This window comes from Pseudophryne corroboree, chromosome 2 (assembly GCF_028390025.1).
Source record: "Pseudophryne corroboree isolate aPseCor3 chromosome 2, aPseCor3.hap2, whole genome shotgun sequence".
Lineage (NCBI taxonomy): Eukaryota > Metazoa > Chordata > Amphibia > Anura > Myobatrachidae > Pseudophryne > Pseudophryne corroboree.
Genome location: NC_086445.1, coordinates 34,658,508 through 34,672,887, shown reverse-complemented (window position 1 = coordinate 34,672,887; position 14,380 = coordinate 34,658,508). Strand labels below are relative to the sequence as shown.

Genomic DNA, 14,380 nt, shown 5'->3' with positions numbered 1-14,380 from the left:
CTCTGCTGCTTTTGACACGAATGACCACTCTCTTCTCATACAAACACTACAATCCCTAGGTCTCCAGGACACAGCCCTTTCTTGGCTCTCATCCCACCTATCTAATTGCTCCTTCAGTGTTCGTTTCTCTGTTTCTACCTCTTCTTCTCTACCGCTATCAGTTGAAGTACCGCAAGGCTCAGTCTTAGGTCCTCTGCATTTACGAATCTATACCACATCTATTGGCATACTAAATCAGCTTTTTGGGATTTCAGTATCATATGTAGCTGGTTGATACTCAACTCTATCTATCCTCCACAGATATGTCACCATCCATATAGGACCGTGTCACTGAATGCCTTTCTGCCATTTTCTCTTGGATATCATCTTGCCACCTCAAAAACTTAATATTTACAAAACAGAATTAATTATATTTCCACCAATCAATAGCAGTTGCCAACCTGATATCTCTATCACTGTTGAGAACTCGACAATCAATCCTACCCCACAAGGACGCTGCCTAGGAGTCATTCTTGACTCTGAAATGTCCTTTGATCTCCAATCTGTCTCTAAATCTTGCAACACGCATCTAACAACATATCAAAAATACAACCATGCCTTACACAAGACACTGCAAAAATTGTAATCCATGCTCTCATTATCTCCCGCATTGATTATTGTAATAGTCTTCTTACTGGTATTCCCAAAAAGAGACTCTCACCACTACAATCCATTCTGAATGCAGATACAAGGCTAACCTTACTCGCTAGAAGTTCATCGCTCTGGAGATGCCCTTTATTGAATCACTAGGTATGAGGGACACCATTGTTCCCTAGTGATTGATGAGCTGCACTGTTGTGTCTACTGATCAGGGCCACAACATAGGTGTCCTTACCCAGTGATGTCACCGACTCCTAGTGAGCTGATAGGCTGCATTTTCATGGGTAGTGCTTCTGCCCACAAAATGGCTGCCACCAGTATGTGATACCATAGGCCATGTGTGAAAAAAAGAGTAGCACCCTAACATAATATATTTTATTTGAACTCACTATTAACATAGATTAAATTATGTTTACTGTACCACAACAGAATGAGCGCAAATACTGTTGTGTGACATCACCCATCCTCGTTTGCCCAAATGTTCCAGTTTTGCCCATCAGGCCTGGACTTGTGGAGTGAACTGCTGCAAAATGTGACGGTAGGTGACTGCCTTACAGGACAGGATGAAATGTATAAGGGGGAGGAGACACGTTCAGAGAGTCATTCCCTGAGTTGGCAGGGAGCAGTCTTTTCCACTCAGCAAGAGCACTTGATCATTTAAGGTCCTCAAAAATGATGGACATTGCACCTCATTCTACGCTTCTGATGTGTTCACACTTTGTACCTTCCAGATGTTTTATTCTAGGGAGATGATGAACCAAAATAATCACTACATTCGGATACACACACAAGTCACAGAAGTAACAGGCAGTCCTGATGCCCCCAACACCTAATATAACATAAATCAAGACGTAGTTCAAGTGATGTTTTCACTATATCCACTATGCACATTTTTATTTGGATCCATAACTGGAGACAGTACCTACAACATGCGCAGGACTGAGGACCAAAACAATAAAGCCGTGCACCTTACAATGCATTTGGTGAGAAAAGATGTCCACTTTTTATCAAGTTCATAAACAAGTCTTGTTATGTATAATGAGCAATTTATTCACCTAGAATGGTGTGGACTCTCTTATGTCGTCCAAGATCTGAGCTCTGGGCAAAGCAGCGGCCACACTGGGGACACACAAATGGCCTCTCCCCGGTGTGACTGCGCTGATGCCTGACAAGGTCACCTTTCCGGATAAAACATTTGCCACACTCTGAGCACTTAAACGGCTTCTCACCAGAGTGAATCCGCTGGTGCGTAGTAAGGGCAGACCTTCTAGTAAAGCATCTGCCGCACTCCAGGCATGAAAATGGCCTCTCCCCAGTGTGCGTCCTCTTATGTGACAGGAGACGTGACCTCAGATGAAAACATTTCCCACAGTAAGAGCAGTGAAACAGTTTGTCCTGGGTGTGACATAGCTGATGAGTGGTAAGAGCCAATTTGGAGGTGAAACGCATTTCGCAAACCAAGCATCTATACAGATTACTTGCGCTATGTGTCTGCTGATGGGTGACGAGGGCTGAATGATTAGGGAAACATTGCTGACACTCCGAGCACTGATGGGTCTTCTCAGGATAGTGTGAGGAGGCGTGCGGACCTGTTGGGGACAAAAGTACTAAGATAAACCCTCTATACAAAGCATGGATCGCTTCATTGTGTGATAAATTTATGCAGATTTATACATATTTATAATTCGGACTTCAGGGTTTAATCCACGTCACACATCAGTTGGTGGCCTGGAGTTTGGAATCTGATTGCCTGAATAAGAGTGAAAAGGGATGACTTAATACCCTTATACAGAACAGTGGGGTAAACGGTGTCCCCCTGCAGGAGACAGGGAGGATGAGATGGCAGATGATTGGGAGATGGACAAGAGGTCTGTCCAAAGATGATTGGATTCCATCAGACAGGAGCTCAGGGCAGCCATGTGTTTATGAGAGGGAGAGTAATACCATTCTGTAATTTTGGGTTGAAAATGCATTTCATCTCATTATCCGTCACTTCTGTGATAGAGAAGATACAGAATCACATGAACGGGGTACAGTTTGCACCTTTATATAGTGTCAAATGTAAAACTATAGAACATACAATCACAAAGACATTAGATAAACCACAAAGACATACCATGTACATTACTGTGAAAATCTCAAATGAAGACCCTCTACTCACTGGTCATCCCTACATTGGACTACTTTAACCTCCAACTGTCCACAATGCTGCTGCTCGACTCCTCTTCCTTTCCAAACAAACTGCATCTGCCTCCTCTCTCCCGCAGGCCCTACAAAGTCATCACCCAATGCTATCGCCCTACAACTCCAACTCTCTCTCTCCACACTCTCACCCGCCAACTTCATTCACCTAAAGACTGCAGCTTGTCCTCCAAACTGATTACCTGCTCCCACTCTCGCCTCCAGCACTTCTCCGACACTTTCCACACCACTGGAACAGACTCCCTCTCCCCATCAGACTCTCCACCTTTCTCCATAGCTTCAAACAGGCTCTCCAGACTCACTTCTTTATTAAAGCCTTTCACCTTTCAACTTAACCAGCCGTTCAGTGCTCTTCGCTCACTGCCTGTCATCAGTCTGCCCCTCCCCTTTAGACTGTAAGCTCTAACGTGCAGGGCCCTCTTCCTTCATGTGCTTTTTTCTCTCTCAGTTATACAATCATCTCCTTCACTCAGCAAACAGCAGCACCAAACCTGCTGCGGTTCTACTATGACAGCAATAGTAATATAGCCTATATCCCAGGCCATGCAATGTTTTATATTGTAAGTAATATTTGCACTGTATCTGTTTATGTACTATGTAAGGTACTGCGGACAAACTGGCGTCATATAAATGAAGGATAATAATAACACCACCACCGCCACCTAGAACAATAAAATACATAATAATGAAAATGGCCTTAATCACTAGGAAAGACCAAATTATACAAACATGTATAGCTGGGAGCAGGGTAGGGAGTGGGATAAAATAGAAGCTAACAAACATTTTAAGGGTTTTATCATTGGTCAGGAGGGATGCCTTGTACAGAAAGATAGATACAGTGTAAGAACAAGAGAACATGCATTATAATTAGAGGGTACCATGGAAGGGTAGTTAAAATGTGGAACAGCCATAGGTGCGTCTACGTCCACTGCTGATTTGCTTATAATGCACTTTAAAAAAAACAAAAAACCCAGAACGATCTCCAGTGCAGGATGCACAGCAATCTGACCGTAAACCAATCAAATCATTGGCTTTTACCGGATTAGGTAGATGTACACACTAAGCCAATATCTTCTTTAGAATACTGTAGTGTCTGATCATAGGCTAACCCTCTATATAAACAGCAATAACAACAGTGACCCCCTGCAGGTTATAAGGGTACCAAATCAAATATGTCAGACTTGTCATGGACACACAGAGTAAAAGCTGCCATTTGTGGGCTGAACCTATATTAATGGAAATCCAGCTTTTACTAGGAATGAGTTATCATTATGGATTACTAGTGAGCTAATAAGCTACAACTTTGTGTTTTCACTCAGCCCATATAACGGCCATCTTGTCTCAGTGATGTCACTGGTCTCTAGCGTACTGATAGGCTGTGCAGTCATAATTGTTTGTTCAGCCCAGTGGACACGCATTAATAGGAAACCCATCATAATAATACAGTAGGTCATAACAGTGTTTTCCAGGAAAAAATAACATAGCATTTTGATTGCAGATACAGCCGCAGTCACCTACAGAATATAGGCATGCCGCATATCATTTTGATCAGCAAGGATTGCTTGTGCATCTTAACGACGCACCTAGAATGGCTGTTTAATGGGACTGCAGCAACGATGAGAGAGGACATATCTGTACCTACTTGGACGTCGCCTTGAAATGGCTACCAGCATTTGCGGCAGGCATTAGTTGGCATACCACTACCCAGTAATGGTGCACTGCTGGACAAGTGGTACGGCAGCTACATGACCAGTCTTGGTCACAAAAAAACAGCCACCATCTGCTTGTCCACACTGTTAGATATCATATTCATATATCATATTCTGTGTGACGCACCTCCAACTGGGGTCCATGGGTCAACTGTTCTTTGGTCTCTGTTTCAAAACTGCAGATCCAGGATTTATTGCCACTGACGATCTCCCAGACAGAGTTTCAGTGACCGCCATCAAACCTGGCCGGCACGTTTCTGCACCAAGTCACCCGAGCCTCCTTGTGCTCTCAAGTCAGCTGATGTGTCACCCAACATGCAGAAACCTTGCTCAGTCCAAGCTTTTCATGGAGTATCATGAGGTTGGATTCAAATAAGATGCCTATCTCCTTCTCTAATTGGACCACGATCACCCTGGCATCCAACTCAACTATGGCATGGTTGTAGGTCCCAGGGCTGTACTTCTGTATGTAAGTGAACAAACCCGAGTCCTTCATTCCTGGCTTCAGCTCTAAGTCCTAAGTCCTTGTTCCAGCTGTAGCTTATCCAGTGCTGGGATTCCATTGCTCCATTGCCCCCGAGTTCCCAGTAGTATATGACTGCTCCCAATTCTTGGGATCAGGTTCTTGGGTTGACTGCACCACGATCTGTTACAGGTCTCTACACCTCGTTCTGCAGTTCCAAACTCTGCTCAGTTCCTGGCTTAAGAGACCTGCTCTGCTACCTGTGCACTTATCAGTACTAAATGGGACATTACCTTTACTGCGTATTTGAATGAGACAAAAGGGGGAGCAAGATATAATTTGCCATTCCTTGCAGTGTAGGAGGGAGAGCTGCCTATTTTGTCTAGGGAAGAAGCTTCATTTTTCTACCGCCTTGAAAATGGTGGAGGCTAGGCATTATCCTATACTCAAAATGGGTGCATTTTCATCATTTGAACTTTGAAGCAGCACAATTCTGGATCTGTAACTGGACACAATCCCTTTAGCACAAGCAATTCCTAAGACCAGACAGTTGCCCTGCAGCTTAAAATGCATCTGACGGACAAAGAAGCAATGCATGTGAACCTTTTTGTGATACGTAGACCAGCCTTATGATGTATCCCAAGGCTTATTTACCTAGAACACAAAAGATTTCCCCCCAGTGTGAATTCTCCGGTGACCAGATCTGAACACACGAACGGCCTCTCTCCGGTGTGAATGCGGTGATAATTCACCAGGTAAGATCACCGGACAAAACGTTTGCCACGCACTGTGCACATAAACAGCTTTCTCGCCAGAGTGAATCTTGAGCACTCCAAGCATGAAAATGGTCTCACTCCGGTGTGAGTCTTCTTATGGTACAGCAGACGTGACCTCTGATGAAAGGATTTCCCACAATAAGAGCAATGAAAGCGTTTGTCCTTTGTGTGACATCGCTGGTGGGCGGTAAGAGCCCAATTGGAGCTGAAATGCACTCCGCAATCTGAGCATCTATACAGATTACTGGTGCTATGCGTTTGCTGATGGGTGATGAGGGCTGAATGATTAGGGAAACATTGTTGACACTCCGAGCACTGATGCGTCTTCTCAGGATAGTGTGAGGAGGCGTGCGGACCTGTTGGAGCCAAATTTACTAATACCGTATACAGTACATTAGCAGATGGGTCCCATCATTATGTGCTATAAATTATACGTATGTACAACTCAGACATCAGGCTTTATTCAACTTATTCAGCATCATAGAGATTTGGTCCATAAAAGTTACACCTGTCCTTCCAACATTATATTAGATCTTGTGTAGTTTGTTAATAATGTACAAGTGGGTGCCATGCCCATTCTATTTACTCTGGCACAATGGAAGTAGCACTCTCTCATTATACACTACTAGAGTCTTCTCCCTGGTGTTACTGTCATTGTTACACCAATGAGTGGTGGAAACATGAAGAATATGGGGACAGAAAGATAGAGGGATGTCCATGTTACATTGTTATATAGGATCCCAATCTGTTCTGGGGATCTCTCCCATCACACACACCCGCCTCGATCTTACACTACAGTGTCTCAAGTCACTATGCACCAGGCAGTGGTGGGGAAAATCCCTTCTCACTCCTGCCTTATCTTCTGGGTTGTGCCAATGGGTACCCAGAACTAGTGGGCTTCCCAACTTAAGCCAAAAGAAATCGAAAAACAAGATAGTACATCTAGCCCAGAAAAAGAGTACTTTATAAATCAGATCTTCAATATGACACACCTGCTACTAGTCCCTTACTCTCCATAAATGGGAGAAGCAATATAGGGCTGTAAGAGGTGGTGTCAGTATTTCAAGCATACATGGATAAACCCCCTCTTACTGAAACATGATATCTGAGCTGCATATGGCAAATAAAGGGATGACCCAACAATAAATGATAATCAAATGAATGTTTTAACTAGATAAATGGCACCATAATACAACTCTCTATTGTTATAAAGAAAATTTAAAATAAATTTGTTTTTACTGACAGATAACAATGGGCAAAAGAATAATTAATGACATTAGCAGAGCTGCACGGGACCTGGTGGCTCACTCAAGCCAGGCAAATCGCGCTGCATGGCGTATTGAGGCTAGATGTATGAGGATGCATCTATACCAATGTCTACTTCGGACGTCCTCCACTCCGTTTACCCGTGGGCGCACCACAAGACTGTTCTCAACCCTCTGCTTTTCTCTATTTATACATCCTCTCTCTGCGAGCTAGCATGGTCATCCTGCCTCCAAGACCAACACTACGCAGATAACAACCAAATATACCACTCCCCTTTCTTCTTTAATCACCTGTGTATAAATATCTCCCTGCCAACTCCACCTGGAGGTCTCACTGCTACCTAAAGTTCGCCATGTCCATGATGGAGCTCATCCTCTTAGTCTCACTATCCCTCTTCTAGTTTCCCTCATGACTGGCACCATCACATCCTCCCCAGTTCACCAAACACATTGCCTTTGTGTCATCTTGGACTGCTCAAAGCTTCACCCAACACATCTATACTATGTAGACAAAAGAGATTGGACACTGACCGCAAATAGACCAACAAGATGTTATTGACGTCGGTACTTTGTATGTCCACCACGTGCAGTGATTACTGCAGACACCCCTCTGTACACAAGTTCCTGTACAAAAGCAAACGGTATGTTTTTCCATTCCGCCTTAAGTATGGTGACCAACTGTGACATTGGAGATTGTTGAGTCAGCCTAGAATGCACACATAGCTCCAATTCGTCGAAGAGGTTCTCAATGGGGTTAAGATCTGGACTCTGAGCTGGCCAGTCCATCCGGGTTACCGAATTTTCTGTATACCAGTCCAGCGTCACCCTGGAAACATGAGGTGGCACTGTCGTCCTGATAAAAACATTTGTCGTTTCCGTAGAACTGCCACAATGTAGGAAGCACAGAGTTATCGAGAACATCTCTATACATTCTCAGAGTTAATGTGGCCATGCATTACAACTAATGGACCCATGCCAAACCAGCTGAAACTGCCAGGCCTATTCCGGTCATGCTCCTCACTTATGGAACTCCCTATGCCATTTGACCTGATTTTCCTGCTACCTTCAATCTTACAAAGCCCACATCTTCACTACCTTTCATACCATCTGATACTATATACCCTTTCCCCTAGACAGAGGGGAGGGTGGATGGGCCACAGCCATCTTACTTAATAAGGGGGAGAAATATACCTACATTTAAGCAGAAACACCTACTCGTTAACATTTATCTAAAAAGGTCCCTAAAGGGACAGAGTTGGTGGAGATTTGTTAATAATTATTTCAGTTCTTCTGAAGAAAACAGTTCTTAGACCTGCAAATCAACTGACTCCACATAGCTAAGGATGACTGAATCGGAGCATGAAGTCTCGGGGTATGCTGCAAAGAGCAAAACTACTTGCACTCTAATAAAGATAAAATCTTTGAATCAACCTTTTTAAATTGGATTTACAAAGGGTCGTGGAAGGCAAGAGATCTAAGGTGGGAGATTGCAGCCATGACAGAGTCAGTGGAAATAGAAATGGAAGAGGCAATCCTGCATCAACAGGTTGAAGAGAATATCAAGGCCAGCCATCATGTTTTTATAACTCTTTTTAATATAAAGGGTATCAGACCTTCAATCACATGTTGGGGCGATGATTCCAGATGAGGCCATAAACCAAATGGACAAGAAGCCTCCAAGATCTTTGACACTTTAGACTCTGCAGGCTGGCTACTGGAAAACGCATTGCTGGCGCAGGAAGGTATGGAGAACCTTTCTACTTTAATAACGCCAGAATCTCCACGTATGTCCCTGCAGCAACCGTTGTCTTGAGGTAAGGTATCTCCACGTCAGGATCCAGATAGACGCCAGTCTCCCTTTCAGACACAGACCTCGAAGAAATTGAGGCCACAGCTTCTAACTTCGCTATGCGTAGAAACAGTTTTCGGCCGAGAGGTCATTTTACAGGGAAGGCGTTGGCCGCACGTTTCCCGGAAGTTGGAGGTCCAGAGCTGGGGACTTCAACTCCAGCGCAGGTTTGTTCCTTGTGTGGCTAAGAGAGGAACCAAGAGTGGGTATGTCCGCAGATGGACTGTTCTTTCTCCGGTGTCTTTACAGCTTTACAGACCTAGGATACAGGTACATGTACAAGTTGGAAGTAGACTGGTTGAGGGTTTGGTAGACTCTGGCTCTGCTACTACCCTGATACAAAGGGATCTGTTGTACCCAGAGTTGTTGTTGCCCCATGAACTAGTCCGCATTTGTTGTGTACATGGATATGTTCGGGCCTTTCCTACTGCCATGGTCCCTTTTATGATCAGGGGAAAGACTGCCAAATTATGTGCGGGTGTTTGTCTGTGATTTCCAGCCCGTGTGTTAGTAGGTCGGGACTGGTCTCACTTCTGGGCCCATATTTTGCAAGGAACAGGTGCCTGCAGCGACCCTTGGAGAGACATTTCCTTTTTCACCAGATTGGTATCTGTCCCGAGTAAAGGCTCCTAAATCTAAAAAAACAAAAAGGAGAAGGGATCACAGACTGGCTTACTAGTCATGTTTTGGTGGGACAAAAGATCCCTTCCCATAACAATACTGATCGTAATGTGCCTGTAAATGTTGATGTGCCTGCTCATGCCAATGTGCCTATTAATCCTGAAGAACTTGTCAATACTATTGTGCCTAGACATGCTGAGGTCCAGTTAAGTAGTATTAATGAAGAGCTCGTCACTTCCCCTTGCGCTTCAGCCTGATTTAATAAAGGCACAATGGGAAGATCCTCCTTTAAAAACAGCCTTTGAAAATGTTCCTTTAGTGCAGGCATTCCCAACCACGGTCCTCAAGGCACACTAACAGTGCAGGTTTTAGTGATATCCAGGCTGCAGCACAGATGGTTAAATCAAAATAACTGAGCTACTAATTAACTGACCTGTGCTGAAGCCTGGATATCACTAAAACCTGCACTGTTAGTGTGCCTTGAGGACCGTGCTTGGGAATGCCTGCTTTAGTGGATAGTGTCATGTTGTCACATGTAACAAAGTTTAAATACCCCCATTTTGTGTTGCTTGGAGAGATGTTATATCATCTGAACAAGCACAAACAAACAAACAAACAAACAAACAGGGGAGGTGGTATGACAGTTGGTGGTCCCAGGCCCTTTCAGAAAACAGGTATTGGTTTTGGCCCATGCAGTTCTTTGGGGTGGTCTTTTGGGACGTGCTAAGACGAGGAGAAAATAACCTCCCAGTTCTATTGGCCGGGTGTTTATGATGAAGTCTCTCAGTTTTGTGCTGCTTGTTCAGAGTGTCAAAAAATAACGGTAAACCGACCGTCTCCTGCTCCACTGATAACTCTTCCATTTGTAGGGGTCCTTTTTGAAAAAATAGGGGTTGATTTAGTGGGTCCAATTGAACCACCTTCTAAAGGTTATAAATTCATCTTAGTTGTAGTGGATTACACCACCCGTTATCCAGAGGCATTTCCCTTGAGGGTTGCCACAGCCAAACAGGTTGCGACTAAATTGTTGGAGCGGTTTCCCAGGGTTGGGTTACCTAAAGAAATCCTTGCCGAACAAGGAACAAACCTTATGTCCAAATTAATGCAGAGGGTGTTAAAGCTGTTAAAAATTAAATCTGTCAGAACCTCAGTATATAATCCCCAAACTGATGGCTTAGTAGAAAGATTTAATCATAGGGATGAGTTTCTACCTTATTTGTTGTTTGCAATCAGGGAAGTTCCCCAGGCTTCTACTGGCTTTGCCCCTTTTGAGCTTCTATATGGGAGGAAACCACGTGGTGTTCTTGACCTTTTGTGTGAGGCATGGGAAGAACAGCCAATAGAGGGGGAAAGTGTCCTTCAGTATGTGGATCAGATGCGTAAATCGCATAGACCTACTAAGTCAATTGGCCCAGGAGAATTTGGCAAATGCCCAGGAGGCTCAAAAATGTCTCTAACCGCAATGCCCGAATTAGATTTTTTTCACCAGGTGATAAAGTCCTTTTGTTGCTGCCTACTCAGGGCAGTAAACTACTAGTAAAGTGACAGGGGCCATTTGAAGTGATTAGAAAGGTTGGGGATGTAAATTATGAGGTCTCTCAACCGGACTCCTGTAGAGGTAGGCAGATCTATCACGTTCATTTGTTGAAAGTATGGAAAGATCAAGGTTTTTTTTTTTTTGTAGACCCTGCTAGTGGCCATACGGACCTTGGTCCACAGGTTCCCCAGTTAGAAGGGGTCTCTTATCCCCTTGAACCTCTAAATTCCAAACAGGTTGAAACCTCCCCTGGGGAACCTTCTTAAACAGATTTTAGATGTTTTTTCAGATAAACCGAGGAGAACCAATTTAGTCTTACATGACATCATAACCACACCAAGGGTAGTTGTTAGACAAAGACCTTATAGGCTTCCAAAGGGGAAACAAGCACAAGTAATCAAGGAAGTACAAGAGATGTTGAAATTAGGGGTAAATGAGGAGTCGTTTAGCAACTGGTGTAGCCCTACTGTGTTGGCCTCGAAGCCAGATGGTTCTACAAGGTTTTGCGTAGACTTCCGAAAAGTTAATGGGGTCTCAAAATTTGACGCCTACCCAATGCCAAGGGTCGAAGATCTGCTTGAAAGATTAGGTTCGGTCAGATATATTTCTACCCTTGACCTGCAAAGGGGTATTGGCTGATTGAGTTGTCGGAGAAAGCTAAGAAGAAGACTGCTTTCTCCACTCAGCTAGGCCTCTTTCAATGCAAAACAATGACCTTCGGCTTGCATGGTGCCTCAGCTTCTTCTCAGAGGTTAATGGATCGGGTGCTTCGTCCTCATCAAAATTATGCTGCAGCCTATTTGGATATTTTGGAATGCCCATGTTAAACTTAAGGCTGTTCTTCAGTCTTTGCGCAAAGCAGGTTTAACTTCTAATTTAAAGAAATGTGTTCTGGGTAAAAATGAAACTAAATACTTAGGCTATGTAGTGAGCAATGGGTGTCTGAAGCCTCTTGTGAGTAAGGTACAGGCCCTAGCTGGTGCCCCAGTTCCAACTACCAAAAAAAAGAGTTGAGATCCTTCTTGGGTCTGGCAGTCTATTACTGAAGGTTTTTGCCCGAGTTTCTCTACCTTAGCGGCTGTTAACAGATTGTTTGAAAAATTCTGCCCCAAATAAACTTGAGTGGTCTAAGGAGTGTCAGTCTGCGTTCACCAGAATTAAAGCTTTTGTGTAAAGACCCGGTTTTAAAGTCTCCCGATTTTGCAAAGCCATTTGTGGTACAAACAGATGCCTCACATGTCTGTTTGGGGGCAGTTTTGTGTCAGGAGTTTGTATTTGAGCAAAAAAGTGTTTCCACGGGAGACTAATTATTCTGTAGTAGAAAATTAATTCCTGGCTATAAAATGGGCTCTTGAGGCTTTGAGGTATTATCTTTGTGGGGTCAAGTTTACCGTGGTTACAGATCATGCACCGTTAAAATGGTTGCATTCTATGAAAGATTCTAACGCAAGACTGACAAGGTGGTACCTGGCTCTCCAGCCTTTTTCTTTTGAAGTTGGGCATCGACCGGGACATCTACATACGAATGCAGATTTTTCTTTTGTCCCGAACAGGGCTGGAAAGCCAGGCTTCCGCCAAGGGCGATCTAGGTTCGCCCTTTAACGAGGGAGGTACAGTAGCAGCACTAAAATATTTTGGTATTACACCAAATAGCATAAATCATTACAATGGCAAATTTAATTTAGAACATAATTCAACATAATACAATGAAATTTACAACACAATTTTACATTTTATTAACCGTTATACTTACTGAACTGTTGAAAAGTAAATTTCTTAGTTTCGCACAATATTCATTAGTACTTCGTCGGGAAGCCTTTTGCTGCAGTTACATACCGCCCAACATTGGTGGACAGTGGGTCGGGACCGTTGGCATCCCGAAAGCGCTCCCGCATTAAAAAATGGGTGGAGCCTAAGGAAAAGGAGCGGAGCCTTGTGTCACTCCCTTTTCCATCACTGTGGGGGCATGCCCAGCACTCTCCATTATGCTGGGCCGCTCCTATGAACTCTCTGCACTGAGTCTAGATGTTGTGTGCATGCGCACAGCGTCTATTCACCTGCTGCTTACCCACTACTCTGCATAGTTTGTGCTCCCCGCAACGGCTTCCCCCTCCCCACTGCGGGACACTGATGTATTTGCCGCTATTTAAAGCGCCATTGATCACATAAATTCGTCCCACACTTTTTGCGGTCATACTTCCCTATAGTATAACACTAACTGGACGCTTCACAGTAGGTGTTGTGCACTCAGGTAGCAAATTTTCTCCAATTCTTCTGCGGACATATTTAATTCCATTACTACCAAATATGGATATTCTGGTTTTGTCTCTCCAGATGACACTGTTCCATTGTTCTTACCAATTAATATGCTTTTTAGCCCCTTCTAATCTTTTCTGTCTTTGTTTGAGAGATAAAAGCGACTTTTCCTTGGGATTCTGGCGTTTAATCCAAAATATTGAAGTCGGCGTCACACAGTCCAGGCACTGGTGTTTACACCCCATTCACATAAATCATTTTGAATTGCTTCAGATGATTTTCCTCCATCACTCAAGCACAGTTTTTTCATTCTGTCACCATATGGCGTTGTGGATCTTTTCTTACCTTTACCAGTTTGGTTTTGAATGGACCGAGTCCGTTGATACTTATTCCACAGTTTCTAAATTCCTCCTTTGGTTATGTTGCCACCTACTTTTCTTATAATTTTGATGTGTTACCTTCTTCATGTAAAGTAATTACTCTGCATCTCTTTCTGGGTGACCGGTCAGCGCTCTTTACTTTTTAAGCAAAATAAACGCGTAAATATCAGCGACCAACTTAGTGATAATCAAACAACTAAATAAGATGTTTTACCATCAATTCTGGTAGCAACAAATGTGAGCTTACTCATGCTAACAACTTATTGGATCCATTTTGTGGCATCGCAACACCTGACTGGCTCTCAGAACAAACACTCCTATTGGCCAGTTTTGAGTTGAAGAAATCCCCTCTCTTTACAAATAAAGTCACCCTTTCTTTATTTAGCTATAAACTTTTAAGTAAAGATAATTAATTGCGGTGAACTGCATTATATTGTGCATAAAATTATCTTTCCAGTGTTATATACCTTCATAGGATTTTCTTTAAAAATAATGCAGTTATACGCAATTAAACCCTAAAAACACACATTTTACAAAAAGGTTTACACAATTTTGGCCACTACTGTACGAGACAGAGTGGCTCTCTCACACATTCTGAGAAAGGGGTTAATCACCTGCAGCTCAGGGAGGAACCACACACTTTCCTTAATTAGGGCCAGCTAAGGTATAAAAAGCAGGCCAGA

General features: G+C 43.5%; 2 protein-coding genes across 15 annotated transcripts in view; one reads left to right on the top strand and one right to left on the bottom strand.

The window, feature by feature from the left end:
* The window catches only part of LOC134994743 (zinc finger protein 436-like), a 497,924-nt gene that overhangs the window by 227,817 nt on the left and 255,727 nt on the right, over window positions 1–14,380 (top strand). The window lies entirely within an intron of this gene.
* Window positions 1–14,380, bottom strand: part of LOC134994942 (oocyte zinc finger protein XlCOF7.1-like) — a 189,198-nt gene that overhangs the window by 90,407 nt on the left and 84,411 nt on the right. For 2 of the 11 annotated variants that reach the window (XM_063951029.1, XM_063951041.1), the window contains one exon: window positions 1,501–2,228. The exons of 8 other annotated variants lie outside the window; for them this stretch is intronic. In XM_063951029.1, the coding sequence (XP_063807099.1) occupies window positions 1,687–2,228 (542 nt within the window). In that variant the 3' untranslated portion in view covers window positions 1,501–1,686. Of the gene's footprint in view, window positions 1–1,500; window positions 2,229–8,629; window positions 9,539–14,380 lie in introns of those variants that run through there. One more of the 11 variants, XM_063951045.1, reaches the window with a different exon arrangement.